We start from the raw sequence: 27,167 nt of genomic DNA, 5'->3' as shown, positions 1-27,167 counted from the left end.
GTTAAATTTTATAGAAAACATTTCAAAGGCATGAGTGCAACCCCCCCCCCCCCACACACACACACAATGAATGGATCAGTTTAACAACTTCCAGTTCCAACCAATTCAGTGCAATTTTTAAAGCACGTTTACTTAATCTTTCCTCACCTTTAACATATTTGAAACAACAAACTTTAAGTTACAATACCACAAAATATAAACTGCGGTCTGACATATACTAAATTTGAAAGTAACCAATTTTGCAGAGTCAAGTTTTAGATATCTAGATTTTTCTCTGAATATATATCAGTTATTTAACTTTGCAATGCCATTGTAATACATAATTCCATTTTCATTCTACATACTCAGACACGTTTTTAGATATATCTTTCTGTAAATCTTTTAATGAAGGACCAGTATAAATCCAGGGGAAGAAAACAAAAGTTTATCCTTTTGAGCCTCAGGTAGGAGCATAAAAGATAACAGGCTGCTATTTACAGAGTTATCCACATGGCATTATTGAATTGGTTCTGGCCCCTTACTGCTTTGACCGCCCCTCCACCCCAATCTTCCCTATGAACTCTGGAGGAATTAGTTCCACCATACATTTCCCCCATATTTTCCTGGTTCTTTTGAGGCCACTTTGACCCCAATCATGTACTAACAATTGAATTTGAGTTATATTTGTACATGCATGGATTGTGACTATGAGACAACCACACCCTGTGGTATCTTTTTTCCTGCCTCAATAATGAAGAATATCCCTTGGATTGGGAAAATCATTTGATAGCAGGTTCAGGAATAATCATTGCTTTTCTCAGGGGCTTGCAGCAACTGGTACCCTTTTCTTTCCCTGCTCTGAATTTTTCTTCCCTTTTCTGCTATTGTCATTTGCTTCCTTGCACTTTCAGAAGGGACATGATCAGTCAATATTCTTTCTGACCACTCTGCCTTTGTACATGACTCTCTTTACACTTCCCCCAAACCGTTTACCCTATATAATGATGGATTTTTCCCTTGCAAATGCAAATCTGTAAACAGATTCTTGATTTTTTAAAAACATCCCTGATAGTGATATATTGCTATAATGAGTGCATATCTTTAACCACTCCCACGGAGCGGATAAAATAAAGCAGTAAGGGGCCCAAGGGTGGGCCCTGTCTGGGATGACGAAAGGGGCAGATTGGCTCCTTCCCCCGGACTGACAATTGTCTACAGTTCTGCTAATGCAGAAGGATGCAATAAAAGATGGAAGACATGGGGAACACTTATGCTTGATGCAACCATGACACTATTGAATCCACAGCTAAGAAAAGGAAGAATACATCTTACATATGGAAAATGGACTACTGGACACTTACCGTGAAGGGTATTTCTTCTCTGAGGAAAGGAGGGCATCTTGGTAGGTGATTCCCACCATCCACTGTCCTGTCTCTGCTGTGCAAATTACTTATCCTTTAGTTTTGGTAACTCCAAAAGCAGTTAATATAGGCTATATTCTAAAATTGGATATAATAGGTAACGTATAACATTAATGTAAGACAAATAAGAGCAAGTAGTTGATTGATTCCCTTACTAACTTTCCAAAGAAAACAGAAACACTGGAAGGGCTAAAAATAATTTTTTATTCATTTTTATTTAAAGATACTTCACAGTAAGTATCCATCTCCCCCTGAGGTAGAGGACATCTTGCTGGGATCTCTCATGGCAATATCCTTGTTTTCTGGATGGGTAATAATTCACTTGGGTCTGTGTTGGAGAATTCTTCTGCCAAATGCAGCATTAGCAGAGCTGTAGACATTAATCTAATAATGCTTTATGAACACAACAAAAATAACAGCAGCAGCAACACTGCCTTCTTTATTGGCATAAAGGTAAAGGTAAAGGTATCCCCTGTGCTAGCACCGAGTCATGTCTGACCCTTGGGGTGACGCCCTCCAGCGTTTTCATGGCAGACTCAATACGGGGTGGTTTGCCAGTGCCTTCCCCAGTCATTACCGTTTACCCCCCAGCAAGCAAGCTGGGTACTCATTTTACCGACCTCGGAAGGATGGAAGGCTGAGTCAACCCTGAGCCGGCTGCTGGGATTGAACTCCCAGCCTCATGGGCAGAGCTTTCAGACGGCTGCCTTACCACTCTGCGCCACAAGAGGCTCATTTTTTTTGGCATACCAAACAATATAAAAATGAACGCAGAAATGGATAACCATGGATAACCATGTCATTGCCTTGCATACTTCTTCCACTGTGGCTTGCTTAGCAAAAGCAGCATTAGTTACCACACTTCAGAGTGGGCAGTTATTCCTTGTAGAACATCCATTATGTTGAATTTATAAGCTTCTATAATACATGCCTTGAGCCTGGGGCATCTACTGAAAGGAGATTTGTACATTTAATTCCCTAAGTTCAGTGGAGAAATGGAAATAAATACATAATCATTTTTTCTGATATGCTTTGTTCTGCATATGTAAGTTTTTTAAGCTCTCCAAGCATTCAGCCTGTGACAGATTGTTCAGGTTGATTGGGTCTCAGGCAAAAGGAAGTTAAATTGATCTTTTGAGATCTCTGGAATGTAGAGTTGACCTTTGACCTAAAGGCTAGGTGAGTTCTTAACCCCACCTTATCTCCATGGAAGGTACAGAGTTCATGGTTGATGGATAGTACTGAGTTCTGACATATGTCTAGTGGCAGTGATTTATTTATTTATTTATTTTTATTTATTTATACGTACCATCCTCCCCTGTGGCTCAGGGCAGTTTAAAATGAAACTTTCATGTAATACAATACAGCATTTTGATTTGAATAATGTTTTTAACAGTGAGAACAATTAAGAAAAGTAAGAACTCAACACAATGTAGTATAGGACATCTTGATGTTGCTGATCCAGTGACATTCAACAATGGATATTTGATTCAGTTTTGCTGCACAGTGGGTTTTGTTCTTCTTTTGTGGGTGCAGTTGATAGTGGGAGAGGTTTTTGGTTGGCGGTAGGTTCATCTGCCTTGAGCGAAAGCCTGGTGGAAGAGCTCCATTTTGCAGGTCCTGCAGAATTGTTTTAGGTCTGGCAGGGCCCTGATGTTGTCTGGGAGCTCATTCCATCAGGTGGGGGCCAGGACAGAGAAAGCCCTGGCTCTGGCCAAGGTCAAACGAGCATCCCTGGGGCCAGGGATCACCAGCCTGTTGCTGTTAACGGAGCATAGTGCTCTCTGGGGAGCATAGGTAGAGAGGTGGTTTCTCAGGACCCAGACCATGTATGGCCTTGAAGGTGATTACCAGAACCTTAAGCCTTAAAACAAATATTTCATTTTGAATCACTTTAATGAGGCCTCTTTAATAGATTTGAAGGGAGGTTGTGTGAGAGATGACAGCGTGGTGTGCAATTTACAATTTGGAAATCTATGCATCTGTGGGAAATCCTTCATGGTTGCTTCCCTTCAGAAATCTGCATATGTATGGGTGTCTCAGGAGACTAATCCCTTTGATTTGAGGAAGCACCATGGCTAGTGCTTCAACTTGTCTTTTGAGAATTGCTGCTCGCAGATCTCCTTCTATACTTTCTTGCTTGAAATCCAGAATACCTGATCTCAGATTTCATGTTGTCAGTTCTCTTCCTCCTAAACCAACAAACAAATACCTTCTGTGTAAAATTATATATTGTTGGTTCACTGTTTCTTAGCTGCAAGGAAACTATCTGTAACTTCTGTGCTGCAACCTAGTCTCAACAAGTTGCCCTTTCAGTTTCTAAGCCGTCAATTTTTTCCATTTTGAATGTGGATGCTAGATTTGTCCCTGACGCAACGAGTCCCCAGGCACTGAACGCCTGAGAGACTCTGTTGACATTTGAAGAAGGGCTGAGAACCATGGCCGACAAGGCCAAAATGAAGCCGCTAGAATCATCGCTGTCTGTTGTTCCTTGATCTTCTGACCTCTTGGCCAACCTGATGTCTAGATATCTATTGCTTCAGCCTGTACTCCCTCTTGGATCACCTGTCACCTGAGTCAATCGGCTCGTATGTTCACTACTCCCTTTATGTTCTGCCTGGATAGAGACCAGCTTCTTCACTACCCACGTAAGAAACTTGAATGCTTCCTTGTGAAGTGCTGATGACCTGGAATCTCCCTGCTTGTTGAGATTTTGGTTGCTATGTTGTCCATTCTTTTCATTCCGTGGAAGTGTACTATTTTGTCTCTGAAACAAAGAAAAACTAAGTAAATTGCCTGGAGTTCCAGTAGATTGACCGGTAGGATCACTTCTTTCTTGGTTCACTGTCCCTGTTGTGGGACTCCATTCAGCGTCGCTACCTATCCAAACAAGTTTGTGATCACTAATATTTAATTTCTGTGATTCAGTAAATCTTGCCTTCCATGAGGTTGTTCTTCTTCATACACCAAATTAAACTGTATTTCACAGTCAGTGGAATACGGATCAAAAGGTCTTCCTTTCTTGCAATCTGATTTTGGAAGGATCTCAGTAGTTGTAGGAGATGTCTGGAATTAAATGTGCCCCATTGTATTGTGTCTATGTTTGAAATTAATAGCCCCATAAGACTTGGAAGAGACTTTTCCTGCTTTTTTGTCTGTGAGTCACAGATAACGGGATGGGACATCTATTAGTACACCCAAGTATCTGTGTTGGTTCCAGAGAACTCTTTTGCAAGCTAAGCAGGAATCCATAACTCTACAGATATCAGACAATTTTCTCTATATCATGTCTTGATTTGTGCCTGGAGATGGACCTGATTAACCAGTCATCTGGCAAGAGTGAATATGAATACCATGCTCTCTTAACCATGGGATTGATCAGCAATCTAAACAAGAAAATCAATATAATTAACTGACTCAGGTCAAACAATTACATGCATACAATCTAGAGAGCAAATATGTAACCCACAAAGTAAATATGGCACTCAAACTTTTATGTGAAAAGCTTTCAAGTTACATTTCAGTTCCAGAAATCAAAAGCAGGAGGGTAAAAGCTTTTCTCTAACCATCTTCTACAGCCAAGCCTTAAGACAGGTTTCTTGACAGCCATGGAAGGGTTTCCCAAATCAATGGGAGTTAATGTTTTATATATTTAAAAATATATTTATTGGTTGATATGACCATATATATGAGCCTCTTGTGGCGCAGAGTGGTAAGGCAGCCGTCTGAAAGCTTTGCCCATGAGGCTGGGAGTTCGATCCCAGCAGCTGGCTCAAGGTTGACTCAGCCTTCCATCCTTCCGAGGTCGGTAAAATGAGTACCCAGCTTGCTGGGGGGTAAGCGGTAATGACTGGGGAAGGCACTGGCAAACCACCCCGTATTGAGTCTGCCATGAAAACGCTGGAGGGCGTCACCCCAAGGGTCAGACATGACTCGGTGCTTGCACAGGGGATACCTTTACCTTTACCTTTTATGACCATATATGACCATATACGACCCACCCACCCCTCCCTAAGCGGCCAATGATAGGCCTGGATGGGGTGGGAAGGAGAGGGGCCCTGGGTGGGTATGTACACAACTATGCTTCCCAACTATATTCTGCACGATCACACCACTTCTGGGGTTTCTCAAAGCCTGCAGAATGTTTCAGAGGTTTCTTGACATTGAAGTATGTGAGAACTATAGAACTCACTTGGAAGTGAAAAGACAAGACAGTATCCAAGAATCACCTTCTACAAGGCAGATCCAACACAAACAACTTTGTGGGCACCCACAGCTTAAACCTCATCATGATCTACAAACTCTCTTGGAAGACAATTCTTCCTTCTCACAGAAATAAAGACGGGGTAAACTATTCCCCCAAGCAAAAATAACTACTTGCCAGCAACAGTAAACCATCAAATGGAATTTCCTATTAGGGATGACTCCATGCAATGATCCTTAAGTGTCCCCATTACCACTCAAGTAACACTATGAGAAGACCCAATGTCAGTGATGCTATAATTCCCTGAGCATACGCCAACACGGTAAATTCTGTCCCATGCTAGCATGAAAGCAGTCGGAAGTATCTCCCCCTTCCTGTGTATTCAGTAGTAGATTTAAAGGCTGCAAAACTTCAGCCAAAAATGCAAACTGCAGTGAGAATTTGCTGAGTTTGATTTCACATGATATTATCAAATTTGGGTTCAGTGGAATCAGGTTAGCTCACTTCAAAAACTAATCGCCCCTCCTCTTAGATTAGGAGTTCTCAAAGTAGGCAGTACCCCCCCCCCAGGATGGTGGAAGGATTCAGGGGGGCAGTGAGGAATTTTGAGGCAGTGGGGACAGGAGTCTAACTCTTCCGGCTACAGCTGTGTTTTCCTAGCAAGAGACGTTCCAAGGTGGCTTGTCACTGCCACCCTGGATGTCCTTAGTGGTTTCCCATCCTTGTGCTGACCAGGGCCAACCCTGCTTAGCTTCCTGAAGAAAATGACAGCTTCAGAAAGTGGCCGGGATGGGATCACATTCCTGCTGAGCTCCTTCCCCTCCTCAGATTCTTTCCTTCCCAATTCTAGGGATTTCTTAACCCAGGGCCGGCAACCCTTCCCCAAAGTTACCTCCATCTTTGGGAGGCTGGAAAAGCCTCCTCCTGGTTGCTCCTGGCCATGGGATGTACCACTGCTTGCTTCTCTCTTTCCCCGCCTGACTTTCTCCCAAAGAGAGCACCCAAAATGGCTTTTACTAATGACTTTTACAATAAACTGGTGTTTTTTTTTATCCAGACCAAAATATAGCTGCTGCACAACAACCAAGAAAGAAGTATAGGCAATATAGTGTGTTTTGAATTTGCAGCAGGCCTAACACAAGGAAAGAGGTGTGTATTTGTATGGGGGGCACTAAGGATGTGACCTGGGTGCCAAGGGGGTGGTTGCTCAAAAAAACCTGGGAAACACAGTCTTAGATTAATGCAATAAGGCCAGATTCATTCTAGTTAATCTGTCAGCAATTGGAGTCGTCCCCACACACACTCCTTCAATGATTTTATTTTCCTGACTAGATCTTGTTTTCACTTTTGCTCTGTAATATAATGTAATGGGGCATGTCCTGGAAAACTGGGCCTCTGGCTACTTGTAATAATTGCCTCTTCCTTTCTGTTGTTTGTAGCTTTGAGTAATACTCACTCTCTATGTGAATTGAATGTGAACAATTCATGCATCTGATTGTAGAGTGCTCCGGTTCACAAAGGCTTATCCCACAATTTAAACCCATTCAGTTTTATGGCATCAGAAGATTCTTTGTTCTCAGTGGCACTTTATGACACTATTTTGTTTTTACTGTTTCAAAATGCACCAAATGCTTAAAACCAAGCCTGCTAAATACACACACACTTGATTTGATTGCATTGATTAGAAAGAAGGAAACAGTAGTCGTTAGAACTGGAATTTTTCCCCATTCTGTTCTTGTTTCTTCAGCCCTTCAAAAGCAGAAGGACATGAACAACGAACTGTGCAAAACAACCATGTGCAAATTTGCCATAAGCTTCAATGGGCCAGATTCCAAAGAAAGATGCATAAAGTGATCTCTTAAATATGTGGGTAGGTCTTAAGTATAGAAAAAAATTGTTATTTTTCCCAACGCGCAGTGAAAATGGCGGACCCACAGATGAGGCAGTAGCTACAGCATCACAAAAGCACAAGGGAATACAAAAGGAGTACAAATAAGTTGCTACCACTTTAGCCACAGGTTGGATCCAAAAGGTGTTTGTCAGTAACTCAATCAATAATAAGAAAGGGCAGTGCAAGATCTACAGCTTAATCAAGCTTCTGTGTTATGTATGATTTATTTCACAGATCTGAAAAGCTGCGTTTTATCTGTATAAAAGGACCAAATCTAAGCTTCCCTCTGTTACCAACCTTTTCTGTTACTTTAAAAAACATGCCTATTTGGCCAATAACAATGTATTTTACTATCTTTAACATTTTTAATTTAATACGTTCCACTGAACACACACACGCGCAAGCAGTGCAAATCATACTACATCCAAATATATTCAGAAGGTATTTATCCCAGATATAATTAAACACGTATTTTTAAAATCTGGAATGGCAATGGGGTGTGATAATCAACTCTCTTACCAGTCTGTTGAATGACCTTCACTGTCCTTTGTACTGAGAAATGTAAGCAACTTTAATTTCTAGATGTCACATAAAACTCCTTCTAGGAGACGGAAGGAACAGGTCGGAACAGAAATGGCTATGCTAAGGTAAGCACCATATGCGTCTAGCTCATTAATGTGTGCACCTAATTAACAGATCTCCAATTATCAACCAATAGATCTTTACCAAGTGCAATCAATGTTAATACCACTAAGTAAAATCTGTAAGTGGTGCAGACCACCAAAATATCTTTACAACATATCCAAACGTTCATGAAACTTCAATGATCTTTTGAGACTGCTTATTCGTAACTCTACAAAATGGTTCTCAGAGAATGCAGAATTTTCAAAAAGATACAAAAGAGATGCACGGTATTCAAAATAAACGTGACTAGAATAAGTGCTAGAATAATAAGTGCTAGAATAAGTGCTAGAATAAGAAAACAAAGATCATGGCAGCCGGCCCTCTCAATTCCTGGCAAATAGATGGGGAAGAAATGGAGATAGTGACAGATTTTATTTTCCTCGGCTCCAAGATCACTGCAGAGGGGGACTGCAGCAAAGAAATTAAAAGACGCTTGCTCCTGGGGAGGAAAGCTATGGCAAATCTAGACAGCATCCTAAAAAGCAGAGACATCACCCTGCCAACAAAAGTGCGTTTAGTCAAGGCTATGGTATTCCCAGTTGCAATGTATGGCTGCGAAAGTTGGACCATAAGGAAGGCCGAGCGTCAAAGAATTGAGGCTTTTGAACTCTGGTGCTGGAGAAGACTCTTGCGAGTCCCTTGGACTGCAAGGCGAACAAACCGGTCAGTCCTAGAGGAGATCAGCCCTGACTGCTCTTTAGAAGGCCAGATCCTGAAGATGAAACTCAAATACTTTGGCCACCTCATGAGAAGGAAGGACTCCCTGGAGAAGAGCCTAATGCTGGGAGCGATCGAGGGCAAAAGAAGAAGGGGACGACAGAGAATGAGGTGGATGGATGGAGTCACTGAAGCAGTAGGTGCAAACTTAAAAGGACTCCAGGAAATGGTAGAGGACAGGAAGGCCTGGAGGATCATTGTCCATGGGGTCGCGATGGGTCGGACACGACTTCGCACATAACAACAACAACAACAAAGAATAAGTGCTAAGAATTTGTAATTCAGAAGAAATGACAAGGTTCAGTTTGGGTAGTTAGTGTAATGCTTGAGGCTAGCCAGCCCAATTGACAAGTGACACAGGCCAACTTATATGGCTCAGCAGCACTAAAAGAAACCTTCTTATATTGTATTACGAGGGTTATAAAAATAGAATCAGAGTCCAGTAGCACCTTTAAGAGCAACAAAGATTTATTCAGGGCGTGAGCTTTCGAGTGCAAGCACTCTTCGTCAAGTTATAAAATCGGCATTCCCTGGAGTTTATTCCTAGTAGCCTGGGGTGCAAAGAGATGGTAGCTTTCCACTGGCAAACAGGAGTACATGTATGTATGTTCCCTGGCCTTGGGATAAGATAGTTACCGGCAATTACCTTGTAAGAATGTTTCACACTGATATGGGAAGAGATGGGGCAAGCAACATATGGTGATGTGATAGCCTCTGATCACTTTCACAGAGAGTTTTATTTCTCCCATGTTTGTGTGAATAACAACTGAATTTCACGGGGATTGATTGGCTGTTTTGGCAAAGAATTATTATTGGCTGTATTTGGATGGGTGACACAGTTTACTAATGCAACAGAATTAATTTTTGCTATATATTCCCACGGTCATGTAAGGAGTTCTTAGTCTGACCAAGAGTGCTTGCACTCGAAAGCTCACGCCCTGAATAAATCTTTGTTGGTCTTAAAGGTGCTACTGGACTCTGATTCAATTCACCCCTAAAATCATCATTCACATATTACTGAGAAAAAATGTCTATATTTTAGTACAAAGGCCTATCCTCATTTCTGGTTCTTAAAGCCAAGGTTCCCCTTGTAATACGTATTCTGCTGCTACTGAGAAATTCCTATTGATCTCTTAGCTAATACATTCCTTGCCATCACTGTTAGCTCACATCAGAACAAGATTTCACCATCATGGTTTCACCATGGGACCCAAAACAGCAGTGTTGCTACAACAGAGCCAAGTTGTAGCTCATGGGAAGATAGTCACATATGCCTAGTAAATATTAAGACAGATTGTGTTCTGGCAAGTTGGTTCTTCTACACCATCCCTTTTGCTAACAACTTAAACTGCAGTAACAAGGTACCATAACTAAGAATTTGAGTATTGTATAAACCTTCAAATCTTATCCATTTTGGTTTCCCTTTATAAAAGGGAAACTGACCATGAGGTGGAGCGAGTCCGGCTGTCTGAGATGGAATAGGGCCAATAGGGCAAAGCTAGCTGCACCCTGATTGGTCTGCCCAGACAGCTCCCACCCGCACTGCCCCTGGGTCCGGGAAGGCCTTTCGCCATGTTGCAGACATGGCAAAAGGCCTTCCCAGGCCAAGGGGCAGCTCTCCACCGGCATGTCCAGTGGATATGGGCCTCGCGGCCCCTGGCCCTAGAAAGGGCCGGCTTCCCGGGACCAGGACCGGCTCTCCGCCACCTCCCCAGCTGCCAGTGACTGCAGGGTCCCCAACAAGGGGGACCGCCAACAAAAGGTAAGCCCAGGGGGGGCCTTCTCCTTCCCTTCCCCTTTCTCCTTCTCCCCTTTGAAAACCCTTTTTTTTCAAAATGGGCTTTGAATCTAGTATGTTTATATTTACAAAAGCAGCCCACTTAGGGTCTGACAGATATAGTAAGGTTAGGCATAAACAAGGGGGATAATTTATATACTGACCACTTACTAGACCAGGGGTCAGCAACATTTTACAAATTAAACAGCCAAACTGCATCAAAATTCAGATCAAGGCGTAAAAATCCTTTTAGATAACTAAAAGAATGCAATTTAATATCACTGGCTATTGGGAGTCCTGTCACTAGTGCCCAAGAGCTCAAAATAACTAACAAATATGGTTATAGAGTCCGAATATAAATGTGTGCACGGATCATCCTGGGAAATGGTAGAAATGGGCAGTCGCCAGTAATTCCTTTCTGCCAAGTATCTCTAAAAAGCCCCTGAGTCCCATAAAAACCATTACTTGCCACTCTATTTATATACTGGTTATTCTGGTATCTCACATATCCCTCCAATAAAGATTGCAAATATATAAATCAGGGGTAGTCAAACTGCGGCCCTCCAGATGTCCATGGACTACAATTCCCAGGAGCCCCTGCCAGCATTCGCTGGCAGGGGCTCCTGGGAATCGTAGTCCATGGACATCTGGAGGGCCGCAGTTTGACTACCCCTGATATAAATTGTATAGGTTTGGTTCTATTCTATAAGAAGTCAACATTTGACTCCGAAGCCTTAGTCTGCAGACCTCTGTACTAGCACCGAATCATGTCTGACCCTTGGGGTGATGCCCTCCAGTGTTTTCATGGCAGACTCAATACAGGGTGGTTTGCCAGTGCCTTCCCCAGTCATTACCGTTTACCCCACAGCAGCAAGCTGGGTACTCATTTTACCGACCTCGGGAGGATGGAAGGCTGAGTCAACCTTGAGCCGGCTACTGGGATCGAACTCCCAACCTCATGGCCATCGCTTCAGACAGCATTTCTGCTGCTTACCACTCTGCGCCACAACAGGCTCATACGCATCATAAATTGCAGGTTACAGATTAGTCCAGATTAAATAAAATAGATCTGAACTGATTTGTAACCTTCAGATAAAGGCTACGTTCCCACCTCAGCTCAATGTGATAAAGCACCACACACTTGGCATGAAACATGGGTGCCAATTTCTAGCCTACTGGCCTGAAAATAACAAAAGACTGACACTGCTAGTTTAGGGACTTTGGTTTAGAATATCTGTACTTTTGTAATGGGTGTCACACTGGGACTTGGTCCTGCTGTGAAGCAGTCTGCCATGTGCTCTGTTTGAAAATACCCTTGCCTTCTATTTGGATGTGAAGGGCCAATGGAGAACCTGCAGACTTTGCAGTGGGAAAAATTAGGAAATTTGGTCCCAAGGAAATGTGCCTCAGAGGCCAAAACAGACCCTGAAAGTACCATCCCTCTAACCTTCTACTAACAGAAACCAAACCTGGAATGCTAGCTAAACTGTTGCAGTTGTCCAGCACCTATCACTGAGGGCATGCGCTTAAATCTGCAGGCGCTCCTTTTATAAATTTGAGTTTGTTTTTAAAATACCACCCAATGTTTTTTCTTCTTTTAGATTTCAGTGTTTTCTGCAAACTGGCAGTATTCAGAGATCTGTCTTATCCGTTTATTGCTGCAATCTCTTGATTTAGGTGTCTTCAAATGGGGGTCACACTATTAGAATATATTGTATTTTCTATGAATACTGTAGACCAGCAATCCACAAGCCGGCGGTTGCAGGATCCATTATATCTGCCATTGTGTTCTACTACCCATGTGCAATTCTGCCAAAGCATCCTTTTCCTAAGCTAACGATCAAACCTTAGCTTTTCTCTTTCTCACTGCACAGGAGGTGCCTCAGAGGAGAGTCCGGGAAGCATCAGCTTTGTGTCTGTAAGGAGAAGCTGTCAAGAAACAGGTGCCTCCAAAAAAGGAGGAGGATCCAGACAATTTTTCTGTGGCTGGGGGGTAAACGGCAATGACTGGGGAAGGCACTGGCAAACCACCCCGTATTGAGTCTGCCATGAAAACGCTGGAGGGCGTCACCCCAAGGATCAGACATGACCCGGTCCTTGCACAGGGGATAACTTTACCTTTAGAGATGTGAAGGTGAGGGTTGTTGTGTTTTTTTTAATTGGGGGGGCTGTTTTTACCCTTGTTCCCTCGCCCACCAAGGCCTTGGAAATTAGGGAGGAGTACTGAAAAAAAAACTCCTATGAATTTTTTTTCTTTTCAAATGAATAAAATGCTTTCAAAGAAAAAATGTTGAAGACATATACAGCGCTCAATGCCAAGATGCATTTCTGCACCTAAAAGGTTTCCTAATCTTCATGAAGGGGGGGATTTAGAGCTTTCATAGCTTCTTAATAGTTACATGCAGTCATGTTGTCCTCTTGACCCTACGTGGTTGACCTTTTACCCTCTCTCTTAAACCACTGGTGACACATTTATTGGATAAGAAGTAGCTTATTGCCCTACCTTACAGGAAAGAAGAGAAAAAAAGAGGTGGGGCAGAAATCCCACGGAAGCCTCAGAGGAAGGCTGAAAGTTGCATTGAAAATTTAATTCCTTCTAACCAGAACACAAAAGTTAACATGCATGTGCCAAGTTAGCATCAAGTACATCAGCTTAGAGTTTTCTCTAAAGTATTGTGTACTTGTAAAAATAAAAAAAAAGTGCCCAGAAGTTCAACAAAAGTCAGGAACCTCAGCTAGAAGACACATTTCATATATATTATTGTTTAAACATGAATAATTTTGGCAACAATTAAGAAAAAAAGCATGGTGTAGTGACAAGATGGGTGATTTCTCATCTGGAAAATTAGGGTTGAATCCCCACTCCTCCACATAAAGGCAGCTAGGTAACCATGGGTCAATCACAGTTCTCTTAGAGCAGGGGTCTTCAACCCCCGGGCCACGGCCCGGTACCAGGCCACCAGCGGCCTCGCCTGCCTTCACCCCCCCCCCGCAGCGAGAGGGGGGGAAAGAGGCAGGCGCGGCCGCTGGCACGTCAGCAACACAAACGCGCATGCGCGGAGCCGCCGCACATGCGTGTCTGCGCCCCCTGCTGGCGAAAACGCGCACGTGCGGCTGTTCTGCGCATGCGTGTTAGCGCCACCTAGTGGCGAAAACGCGCATGCGCGGCAACTGCGCGTGCGCGTTTACGTACAGCTGCTGTGGCCGGGCCGCCGGCTCTCTCCCACCCTCGGAGGCGGTCCCCGACTACAAGAAGGTTGGGGACCGCTATCTTAGAGCAATCCCAGCCCCACTACTTCATAGGATATCTGTTGTGGGGAGAAGAAGGAAGAGTGATTGCAAACCACTCTTGAGATTCCTTTGGGTAGGGAAAAGTGGGCTATAAAAGCCAATTCTTCTACATTTCAGGCTTTCGATGTTAGAAGCTTAATTGGACAGCCCAATATGCTGGTAGTACAACTGTGACTATGAAACTGTCCAAATAATAGATCTTTGTTAACTATAAAACATGCTTCTTCTTTACCTCTCAGATTGCAAATGTTAAAATTTGTGCGCTCAGGTAGCATTCATGCAGCAGTTTCACCTTGCTCTCTTAAATATATTAGCTATATTTGCAATTCGGTTGGTGGAAAATACAGCATTTATAGGCTTACATCCCATAAATATGACAAATAACACTGTTTTATATGCTAACAAATGTTAAACATTAACAAAATGTTAAAGCAGTAAAATAAGTTTAGAAAGTTAACATTTCAACCTTTCCTAAAAGTGTGTGTTTTTAAAAGGGGGATACTTTTCCTGTGAATTGAAAATTTCTCTACATCTAATTAGGTTTTTTAAAAAAAGAACCCTGTCATATATGAATGGGCTGATACTAGGGAGTAGTGTATGTCAAGACAGGCTCTAAAAAGCTCATTTAAATATATTGCAACAAGAACAAAAGCTCAGTTCAGATACCACTACCAAACCACCATTTGAATAAAGCATAGTTTAGAACATTGGCCACAAACAAACTGTGGTTTTCAGTAGCTTAGAATCATAGAGTTGGAAGGGACCTCCAGGGAAGGGACTTACAGGGTCACCTGAAGAATGCTGGGTATGACCACAAGAGCCAAGCACCTACACAATCCTTTCTGCCCACCCACTTATAATCTGCCTAAATTCACAGAATTAGCATTTCTATCAGATGGCTATCTAGCCTCTGCTTAAAAACTTCCAAAGAAGAACCTACCACCTCCCAAGGAAGCCTGTTCCACTGAGGAACCACTCTGTCAGGAACTTAGCCCAAAATTCTCTCAAATTAATTCCATCCCATGAGTTCTGGTCTGACCTTCTGGGGCAACAGAAAACAACTCTATTCCATCCTCTGTGTGACAGCCCTTCAAGTACTTGAAGATGGCTATCACATCACCTCTTAGTCAGCTTCTCTCCAGGCTAAACAGACCAAGCTCCCTCAACTTTTCCTCATATGTCTTGGTCTCCAAACCCGTCACCATTTTCGTTGCCCTCCTCTGGACTCGCTCCAGTTTGCCCACATCCTCCTTCAATTGTGATGCCCAAAACTAAACACAGTACTCTGTGAGATCTAACCACAGCAGAGTAAAGTAGTACAATCACCTCGCATGATCTGGACACTATACTCCTTTTGATGCAGCCGAAAATCTCTTTTGCTTGTCTGCATTTGTGTTTATGCACTCAGTCACACATGTATTTCCACATACACAATACAGCAGCAATTATTAATTCAAACATCAAGCCAAACCACAACCAGAGAATGCAGCTTCTGATCAGCCAATCACAACACACGACTTTTCAGCTCAAGAACAATACCAAAACCTAAGATAAACAAGCTCAACCTTGATTTAACAAGTAGCCTGAATTAGGACAATCACTGTATGCAGATGTCATTCCCTGAAGTAGCAGCAGCCAGAATTTATCAGCCTTACACATAAACTATGGCTTAGATTAGAATTTAGGTTTACATACAAGAAACATTGAGCCTCTTGTGGCGCAGAGTGGTAAGGCAGCGATACGCTGTCTGAAGCTGTCTGCCCATGAGGCTGGGAGTTCAATCCCAGCAGCTGGCTCAAGGTTGACTCAGCCTTCCATCCTTCCGAGGTGGGTAAAATGAGTACTCAGCTTGCTGGGGATAAACGGTAATGACTGGGGAAGGCACTGGCAAACCACCCCGTATTGAGTCTGCCATAAAAACGCTGGAGGGCGTCACCCCAAGGGTCAGACATGACTCGGTGCTTGCACAGGGGATACCTTTAACCTTTACAAGAAACAGACCCCGTACTGAGTCTGCCATGAAAGCGCTAGAGGGTGTCACCCCAAGGGTCAGACATGACCCAGTGCTTGCGCAGGGGATATCTTTAACTTTACCTTACAAGAAACAAACAGGTTTAACAGATTGTTAAAACAGCCAATGTCATGATGACAACACACTGCAGTTTCATTTAAGACTCCCTAAACCAGGGGTAGTCAAACTGCGGCCCTCCAGATGTCCATGGACTACAATCCCCATGAGCCCCTGCCAGCAAATGCTGGCAGGGGCTCATGGGAATTGTAGTCCATGGACATCTGGAGGGCCGCAGTTTGACTACTCCTGCCCTAAACAGTATGATGAGGGAATGAGTGCATGAGCCCAAAAACTTCTTACTCTTTACAAACTACTTTTTATTATGTTTAAATGCAAACCCATAGTCCTGGGGCATCTTGAAGATGAATGTTAAACTCTGACATAATTTTGTTTATGGGAGTGCTGGTTCAGAAGCAACTATTCCTTTCAGAATGTTACATTTGTGGATGCACTTTGGACTTCCCTTGGCTAAAAGCTCAACCCACAAGGCTCACTTCATTTTTCCTCACTTTTAATTAATAGTGCCAAGAGAGGAAACCCACTGACATTTCAAGAATATCCCAGTCTTATGGCACTTTGAAAACAATCAAACAACAACCATTTAAATTGGTCTTCAAGAAAAGTAATTTAATCTTAACTAGGAGAGATTAAATTTAAATGATTTAAACCAACTCCAAAATAGATTTAAATCAAATTCCTCATTTTGAAATCAATTCCCTTTCTGAACATGCATTTACAGGGTAACGAAATACATGCGCAACCAAACAGAATCTGCATACAACCAGCACTTTCTGGTCATGACATCTAGAAAACCGTTTCCTGTATGGCTGTTTACGAATAGCAGCCACTTAAGAGATCATGCGAATACTGCAGTCCTGTGCATGCTTTTTTGGGAGCAAGTCTGACAGAACTAAGTTGAACTTATGGTCAAATAAACAAGCAGAAGACCAAGTTGTAACAAGTGTTAGGAACTTTCCAGAAACAAATGATGGCAGTTACTAGGCAAAATTGTTTCACAACCAGATGGAAAGTAAATGACTCCTCTGATTAGGAATGACCAATATGAGAAATGACTATATGGCAGAGTTCAACTAGTCAAGGACAACACTAGAGCACAAGATAATGCATAATTGCTCAGTAAATAGTTCTGGTGAGATCCTTCAAGAGTGAGATCCTCCAGCGTTCGCTGGCAGGGGCTCATGGAAATTGTAGTCCATGGACATCTGGAGGGCCACAGTTTGACTACCCCTGTCCTAAGCCCTAGCACTTCTGGTGATATGCTAGTCCCTGTGTCCAACTGAAAGCCCAGCATTTCATGGCATTGTGATTAACCTGATAATTCATTTTTTTATGTGGATCTATTTTACCTGGAAAAGCAGCCGTTTGGCACTTGGTCATCTTTTATTTTAACAGATTGCAAGGATGGACTTTAATGTCTATCATTCAGACTGACTCTTAAACCAACTTTTATAAAAAAAAAATACACTGATTTTTAAGCATTCAGATGTAATCAACTGGCAGAATCGTATCCACCCCATTTTACTGATTTGGATGTGGCTGTTTGTGTACAGTGTCTCAAGAAGTGGAACAAAATGAAAACCACTATTTCTTTTAGTTCTTGCTAACTATGTCTGCTGTACCTGTCTGAAATCTCTTGGTGGAGGGAGAGCTCAATTAAGTGAAACAGCATGGAATATACTGTAGCCTTCAAGCATGCTTTCCCCCAGTTTACACATTTTCTATTAAAACCCCTGTGCAGAGTTACACCAGTCTAAGTCTACTGACATTACTTAGACTGGAGTAGACTTGACCTGCCAATTATCAGCAGTAGCCACTGATCCTGCCTTTCAAGTACTACAGCATGTGTCAAAAACTTGAAGCGAAAGACTATTTGCAGCAATCCCATGGGATAGAAGTCCCTTAACTATGGGGAAAGGAGGTACTGTGATTGCTCAGGCTTCGGTGAAGATTGCAACAGCAAGGTGCTACAAGTGTTTGCGTGCAAAAGTCTAACATAGAATGAAAATCATTTCTTTCCTTCCTAGGGTAGGTTTAACCTATAAACAGGATTTCTGTTGGAAATTCAGGTTCCTCACTGGGAGGGATACTTGTTTGAAAGTAGGCAAGTGAATTGATGACATGCCGCTTTGTCCTTCTTTGTATTACTGTAGGGTTCAGGGGGAAACAGTGCGTCAGTCACCAATGGAGTTGGAACACTTTCTAAAATAGTCTTGCAAAGTTACACTGTGTTAGACAGAAGCAAAAAAGCTCAGCTGAAATGTCAACCCTTCATTTGAAATAAATTTAAGAGGCCATTCATTCATAACCTAAATGCGACATATTAGATAGCATGGTTGGTAGCATCATGAGAGGAATTCATTCATATATTACAGTGGTCCCCAACCTGCGGGCCGTGGAGGCCATGGCGCCGGGCGGCGGCTCCCTCTCCCCGCCCCCCCCCGCAGTAAAAAACGTCTTCGGCCGCAAGCTTGCAGCCCGGGAAGCTTCTTACTGCGGGAGGGCGGGGAGAGGGAATCAGGGCCGGGCCGCGCATGCGCACACATGCCATGCACAGCCAAAAACGCGCATGTGCGGCACTTTTGCGGAAGTGCCGCGCATGTGCAATTTGGCAGCGCCTGGCGCATGCGCGCATGTGCGACCCAGCCATGCATGGGTGATGCACGGGCGCGGGGCGCACATGGGTGATGCGTGGGCGGGGCAGTTGCCCTGCCGGTCCCCAGACTCAGAAAGGTTGGGGACCACTGATATATTAGATAGCATAGTTGGTAGCATCTCATGATGCTACCAACTATGCTATCTAATATTATAGCAGTGATTGGGCTTATACCTAGAAGTCGAATACCATATGGTATCTGAAATGTGCTACTGACGCCTCAACAATTCAAAGAGTGAGAGAACCATTAAGTTACGTCGTATCACAATCTCAAACACAGTTCCAAGAAACTTGTTAAAGATGTATCAAAGCTGTACCACTGTATGTGCTCAAGTTGGAAGGAGTGACAGAACGTCTACTACAACTCACCAACAGTAAGGCGAAATCAGAATACATATATACTACTACATCTGCACGCTAAACATTAATGCAATGAAAGGATGACTCCCTTATATTCATATCCTAAGAGATGTATTTATAGCCAGTCCACAAGAGCAGTGGTCTTATTCAAATCACGGTATCAAGAAAATGGCTTTAAATTGGTCAAGCACATTGCAAACTGAGATATAATGCATACACAAGGTTTCAGTGCATTTCTCTCTAGTCACTTCAGTGTAGTGGTCCTAGGTTCAAATTCACCACTTCACAAGGCACTAACATAACATTTAACGTCCCGAACAGAAAAGACTGGCCATACACTTCCAAGACAAAAAATTATACTAACATGGTTCAGTTTTTCAATGCACAATAATTTAGTTAGTAAACATAGATCTTTTTCTTACGAAGTAACCTACGCAGAGCTTGCAAAGTGCTAACAGGTTTATCAAAGAGTCTTTAAAATAAACACAAAACACAGAAGGTTGTGAAATGCCATAAGGAAAAGGAATAAATGACCATGAGCCAAAAATGCAGGTTACTTGTAAAATCAGCCAAGCATCAGTGCGCTGAACAATCAGGCAACATTGGTGGAATTCCAGCCAAAAACAAGCAGTGCCATGTAAGTATTTATTTTTCCACATCAGTATCTCAGACTCCTTCCAACTACCTCAAGGTGGGAGATTTTGAATCCCTCCCCAATCCAGTCTGACATTATCCAGCATATCCTGCCCTTTTACAGAAAGCTATATCCATTGAATACTGGCTCTTTCATAAGTTTCAAACAGCAATTTACATAACAGAACTAAATAGTAATTAATGCTTTTGCAACCATGCAACAGTCACCCAACCTTCTAGATGCATCTTAGGACTACTTTTCTGTGAAACGGTTGTAGATCTTGCTTACAGGAGTCAAGCGTATACTGTAACAAGCTTACAGTGTATCTGGAATTGTACAACATGGTTACAGAAAAGTTGAGGTGATCTATCTTTGGACATTAGGTTATCATTATAATATGTCAAAAGTTTAAGCTAAGGAGTAATACGTGTACCCCTCCTCCCCAATACTTAAGGCAGCAGACTTTCAGTACCAAGGTACAGGGAGCCTACAACAAAGGAGTAATTTGTATGAATTACAGGAGTTGTTTGTATGAATGAGGAAACTCTCACATGAAGTGTAAAAGTTGAGTTTTCATCTCAAGTACTATAGGAAAACCCAGGGCTTTTGGATAAAAATTGATTGACTTCCTCCACTGTAGGCTATTCTTAAAGATAACACACACAGATACTATGGAATGACAAAAAGATATAGAATATATCAAATCAAGCCTGAAATCTTCCTAAAAGCTAAAATGATTAAACTGAGGTTATTGTACTTTGGGCCACATTACCAGAAGCCAAAAGTCACTGGAAAAAGACAAATAATGCTAGGAAAAACTGAAGGCAGCAGGAAAGAAGACCCAACTCAAGATGGATTAACTCGAACAAACCATGGCTCGAACTCTGCAAGACCTGAGCAAGACTGTTAACAATAAGACATTCTGGGCGTCATTAGTTTATATGTTCACCATATTTTGGAAGCAACTTGACGGCACTTAAGACAAACACAATTCACTTATTAAAAACAAAATATGAAATCAGGTTGCAAACCCAATCCAACTACTGAATAATTTGCCCTTATACAAATTTTGAGTCCAGTAGCACTTTTAGACATGGAAGTTGATGCCTTGAATAAAATTTTCTCAAAGGTGCAACTGAAATTTGTTCTGCTGCTTCAAACCAACCCGCTTGAATTGCACCTATACAATATTCTTCCAGAACTTATTTTCATATTTCTCCAACTCCAAGGCTACCACAATTAATTACATATTTTAACCTATGACATCCATTTAATTATAATATTTGGGCACAACTATATAATAAATAAATATAAGAATCACAGAGCATTGCACATATCTGAGCATACATGTTAACTTGATTTTCATCCTATTTAACCTGTTTAACATGAATTTGATATATTTTTCACAATCGGCACCTCTGCATTTTTTTAATGTTATAATTATTCATTATCACTAACAAAATATTTTATTCTTATTCCAAACAGGAAATAGGGACAGGTAAGTAATGGCCTGTCTTCTTCTACCACATCCCTCCCAGCCCAAGCACTTTACACCAACTGGATAAAGAGGCAAGAAGCAATGCCTGCTGAAAAAATGGTTTAATTTGCCTAGAAATGTAAAGTCTTAGGATAAGGTGACCAGATTTTAACATTGGTAAAGCAGGACACCATTGACTGGGGAGGTCCTTGATTAAAAATTTGGCCTAGATGCAGCAACAAAAATTTTTATAGAACGCATAGAACGAAAAAATAGTATTGTAATATATATATTTTAATTTCAACATAAGTAAAATTTGCCAGGTGCCCCCAGATGTCCCTCTAAAAGTGGGACAATCTGGTCACCTTATCCTAGGACCAAAACAAACCAAAGAAGAAAATACAACATCTGGGGGGAGGGATAAACTGAGAAAACAATTTTTCCATTCCATTTCCCAAAAAGAAAAACTGGGGAAAGCTGGGGGGGGGGGAGAGGATCGGAATCTATATGGAAGCAAAATTAACAGCTGTGATCAGAAGCTATTGATCCTTCAGAAACCAATTTCAATTACAGAAAGAAACCTGAGAGTGTAGTGCTATCAAGGATAGATTATTAATTGTTTAAATGACATGATATGGGCTTTGAGTAGCTAAGTTGACTCGCAGTTGTCACAACATTTACGATATGTGTTGACAATACTGAAGAGTTTGATGTTGTTGTAAAGTTTTAACTTAACAACCAGATTAAATGATAGTCCTTAATTCTGGTATGTTAAACTGGGATAGACAGGAGTCCACGCCCAACCCCTGCAGAGTTGAAAGCAGTTTGAAAGATGGGTCAGGCATGTGAGGGTGCTCATTGCTACCACAGCTGTCAGGGTAAACAAGTGTAGCCGTTTTTTGTATTGTTTCTTCTGTTTATGAATAACACGGATGTCAGAGAAAGAATACTGCTTCTAACTTCAGATAAGTTTGAAAGACTGCCTTTTATTCATGGTTTGTACTTCTGCCTCTGTTTTTATTTCCCTTAGTAAAAAAAAAAACTAGGATACGCATAAGAACTTTAGGATTGGTCAGCTGGTTGCTCCTTATCTAACAATAAGTATATTTGTCATTACTGGCTGAATAAAAACCAAGGCACTGATATGTCTCCATTTCATAAATGTACTAATTAGGTGCCAAGTTATACACACTGCATTTTATGTTTATTACTTGAAGTTATAAAAGTTTAGATACTAGAAACTATTGCAATATTTCCATTTCTGCCCCCCCCCAAAAAAAAAATCCACACAAAAAGCACACCAACAAAATAGGTCTTTCCTGCCACATTAATACTTCTAGAAAATCTGCATCTCTTCTCTTGGCAATATAACTGCTGTGGTCACCAAGCCTGCCAATCATCTCCAAAGTCTTGATTGCAAGAACCGGGAAGTATCAGTTTTGAGAGCTGGTACCAGTTCTCAAGGACAGGAAGGCCTGGAGGATCATTGTCCATGGGGTCGCGATGGGTCAGACACGACTTCGCACATAACAACAACAACAACCAGTTCTCAGGCAACGGTTTTAGTATATTTTGTCTGCAGTACGAAGTTCATTTATCTGTTCATTAAAATGTTTATACCCCACCTTCCACACTGCCAAAGAAAAAAAAGTTTTAAAGGTTTTTTTTTTTTAATTAAAATACTATCATTAACTCTAGCAGCTACATCTCAGTGCTGGACTATGCAGACACTACTTAGGGTATGTAGTCATTTTACTGACAACATCAACACTACAGTCCGCAGCAGAATTACACTCTTACTAGCCTGCTGACTTTAATGAAGTTCGCAGGGTGTAACTCTGCTGTGCTGGTAAATGTGATCGCTTTCTCTGTCATAGTTATCTCAATATGAATACAATTAATAAACGCCAACCGTTTTATAAAGAGAAAACAACTTCATCGATCAGTATCTAGCATAAAATTAAAGAGGTAGATTTCACCTACAAAATATCATCAAGTAATAGTCTTATCCCAGGGCACAAAGTAAGTTTTCTCAATCCCAAACCAAGTAGTAAACCAAGTCTCTGACGTTGCCTGCTTACATCAAGAACAGAACTAAATATCTTATATGGAAACAAAGGACATATTTCAAATCCAGCAAATTAACTGAAGCTGTGTCACAAAAAACATACCTATCACCCATGAAAGGTGATACATCAGATAAGTTTCCAACATGACAAAAAGCAGCACTTAAAATGTTTATGACCAAAGTTGGGAGTACTGGCTGCTCTGTAAAGAGAAATATATTGTTTGTTTATTGTAGCGCCAAAAGTTGATTCCAGCGCCAAAAATTTTGTTGTTCTGCCTTCAGCACACCTTGGTTGACTCCATTTTGACCTGTGGTTCTACATATTCTCAACACTGAACAATGATGCAACCAACAGTGTGTCTATTCCATTCAAGTCTGAAGGCCTCACATTCAGCTCCAATTACAAGGTAGCCGTTTACTATACCTAGTAGCTTTTCAGTTGCAAGACATTATTCTTCTTTTGGATAATACATGGAGCCCCCTCACCCTTCATGGAGTTGCATCTTCCAAACAACTGGTCCGAACACAAGTGTACTCCAAGAAAATGACAAATGCCTGAACCATTCTCAAAACTGTGGCCCTCCAGATGTCCATGGACTACAAATGCTGGCAGGGGCTCATGGGAATTGTAGTCCATGGACATCTGGAGGGCCGCGGTTTGACTGCCCCTGGTCTGGACAGAGCAGACAGCTCTTTCAGATGACAACATTGATTTAGTAAACCAATACAGCACCCTTATGAGACCCTGAGTGTTTGCCCACTGTTATCACGTTCTTTGACACAGCTCTTTTTCCAGCTGTTTCAGAAGTCAAAGCAGAAAGTTGAGGGTGCACACTGCCCATTTCCAGAATGCCCAACACTGACTGACAATTATGTTCTGAACGACTAGTAGAATCTCACTTTAAATCGGACAATCAAAAGCAAATAGGTAGGAAGACACACAGAAGAGCATGGAAAATGGCAAGAGGTGAATTAAGCATTTCATGTGACATGCAAATTCCTTCCATATTACTAGGGGAAATATTTCTAGCTCTCCAAACACAATTAAATCTTGACATGTTTTCTTCTAGAAGAGTATCAACACCACTACATTCCATGATGGCCTTGCAAGGAGAGTTTATAAAACCACACAGATTGATATGTCAGCACAGGGGGATAAATATTAAATTACGCAAGTTATCATTTAAAAGTGAGGCTTAGCTGCTACATAAACTCTGCACACTAGGAAAATGCAAACAGAAGCTGAGCATTTAATGCAACATTAAAAGAAGTAAAAAAATGTAAATGATACTGTAAAACCATCTACCTAAAAAGTCCCTGGCATAATGTTACACATAATGTTACACATTATGTGGCATATACTACACCATACTGATGTTAAGCACTATTGCATGAAGACTTAATAAACTTAGTCCAAACTGATATACAACTGTTTCATCTTCTCCTGAAGAGCTTCAGTTTCCAAAGAAATAGGCAGGGCCAAAATGCCAACCACTTAACATATGCCATAAATCCAGCCGTTTCAGGTTTTTTTTTTCTTTCTAAAGCTCTTTTATGCCAATCTCTGAGCTTCCTATTGTCAGCTTCCTATCTAGGAACGTGTGCAAAAGTGACAAGGAGTGATGCAAGTCTGACAACTACTGGAATGAAGAAAGAGGGCACACCACTTCCATTATGCACTGCCAGGTTTTAAAACCCTTAGACAAAACAGCAAACCTGCTTGTGGAGAGGCTACATTCGCACTTCGAATTCTCAGAATGCAGGCGACAAATCCCCCAAAACATTTAAAATACCATCTATAAGTTTTAAAGTTTCTGCAGTAAGTCACAAGACAAACAAAAGAGGAGAGCTATTCAACGCGCTGAAATAAGCACCACCGCCAAAGAGACACCACGTTCCAAAAATCATGAATATGCAACATTCATTCCACCAGAATACCATATGTTGATGTATGAAAGTTCCCCTCTATCTTTCAGTAACCATAATTCTAAGTTTTTAAAAAAGCCTACAAACCTTGATCAGTTCATACACTGTATAATTGCTACATCTTGTGGCAACATAGTTTAACGCAAGGAACAAGGAAAAAATGGCCAATATAAAGGACTTGTTTGCACATAACCTTCATACAGATATTCCCCGCAAACACCCACAACACCCTGCTCTCTCACTGTCGTTCTAAGACAGGAGGGGTGGGGGAAGGGGAGGGAAGAGGGGGGAAAAAATCATCCAAGATGTGATGGAGGAAAAGGAGAAAGTTGCAGTCATTCCATGATGGCTTTTAACGCTGTCTCCATCACTTTTGTCTTAAACCAATGGCTGAAGAAAGTGTCTTTCTTGCAGCAATAAGTGCCTCGATCTTTGTCTCTTCCCCACCATCCTACACCTCCATGATGCCAAAACGACTCAACCCTTCCCCCACTCTTTTAAGCAACAGCCACGTTCATCATTATTCCCACCACCACCAACACCACCCAAAAAAAGAACAGCACCCCACTTTCCCTCCACTTCACAATATATACATGCATTAAAAGAATAAATCGATACGGAAACGGGGAGTTCAAAAACCGAAAGCAAAAAAAATTTTTTTTTTAATTTCATTTAATGCCCTTTCTCTCCCCCCCAAAAAAGATATCGACTGAAAAAGACAATTAAATTTTTTTTTTAAACGAAGGATTTGTCACGGAGGTGGGAAGGCATTCCTCACGACCCCCCTTTCCCCAGTCTTTGGAACAGTAGAATTAAGGCGACATAGCAATAGAGGGGTGGGGGGGGGTCCAAATAAATACGGGGGAGTGGTTGGGGAAGCCCCCTTGATTCCCCCTCCCTTTTTCTTTTTTCTTTTTTTAGATGCCCGTGCATTACCGGGAAGAGGTGGAGGGAGGGGGGTGTCGTCTAGACCTGCCTCAGTCGGATGCACGAGCGAAGGGAAGACATGTTTCGCCTCCTTTCCCTTTGCCCTCGGCCCCGCAAGCCTGGGACTGGCCTGAGGCGGCGGGCGGCTGCAGAGGCGCGGCGGCGCGGCCCCTCTTGACACCACCGCGCCCCTCCCTCCCCCCAAGGCCCGTCCCCCCCCTCTCCCCTCTCCCTCCCTCCCGCCCCCCCCCACCCTACCTCCGCCAGTCAGTCATCTTCCTCCCTCGCCTCCCCGAGGAAGGCAGAGCGGAGAAGCGCCTCTCCTCCCTCTTCCTTCCCTCCCTCCCTCCCTCCCTCCCTCTCTGCCTGGCAGGCCGGTCTCGGGGGCCTTTACCTTCCTGGAGCGGCTTCCCGGGCGGCGCGTTGTGGTGGAGCAGGGAGGCCGCCGCTGAGGCCGCCACGGCCGCCGCCGCCGCCGCGAAGCAGCCCTGCAGGCTCGGTGGGGACGTGGAGAGCCGGGACCAAGATGGCGGCCCCTCCAAACTTCCACTGCTACTTTGGACACTCATCAAGCTACTTTCCTGGAGCCCGGCGGCAGCCGCCGGGGGCAGCAGCGCTGGGGGGAGACGGAGACGGAGAGGAAGAGGCGGGCGGGCGGCGGCGCGGGGGGGACAGCCGGCAGCACCAGCAGCAGCAGCGCCGCCGCCGCCGCCGCGGTCATGGCCGGGGGTGGGGCGCCGGGGGGTGGGGGGGGAGCGGGAGCAGCAGCAGCAGCGGCGGCGACCCCCCCTCCTTCCCTTCCCTCCCCTCCCTCTCTCTGTCACACACACAGCGTGGCGTGGAGGGGACGGGGCGGGAAAAGCCGCGGCCGCTGAGGCCCGGCGCCACCTGCCCACACCTCTGCACTGCGTCGCCTCAGAGCGGCCGCCTAGGCTGGAGACGGAGGGGAAGCCTCTCGCAGCCTAACCTCCCTCCCGTGAGGGAAGAGGGCGGCGGGCAGCAGCAGCAGCAGCAGGAGGAGGAGGAGGAAAAGGAGGAGCCGCGCGGCCACCACACACACGCGCGC

General features: G+C 43.0%; 1 protein-coding gene across 3 annotated transcripts in view; it reads right to left on the bottom strand.

Annotated features, from left to right (window-relative positions):
* Positions 1-27,167, bottom strand: part of TLK1 (tousled like kinase 1) — an 80,663-nt gene extending 53,496 nt beyond the window's left edge. The window contains exon 1 of one of the 3 annotated variants that reach the window (XM_077319736.1): positions 26,496-27,167. In XM_077319736.1, the coding sequence (XP_077175851.1) occupies positions 26,496-26,670 (175 nt within the window). In that variant the 5' untranslated portion in view covers positions 26,671-27,167. Of the gene's footprint in view, positions 1-26,110; positions 26,263-26,359; positions 26,381-26,495 lie in introns of those variants that run through there. The other 2 variants (XM_077319739.1, XM_077319738.1) reach the window with 2 other exon arrangements.

Source organism: Paroedura picta, chromosome 2 (assembly GCF_049243985.1).
Source record: "Paroedura picta isolate Pp20150507F chromosome 2, Ppicta_v3.0, whole genome shotgun sequence".
NCBI classification, from domain to species: domain Eukaryota; kingdom Metazoa; phylum Chordata; class Lepidosauria; order Squamata; family Gekkonidae; genus Paroedura; species Paroedura picta.
The sequence above is the reverse complement of the archived record's forward strand: the minus strand, read 5'-3'. Positions and strand labels throughout refer to the sequence as shown.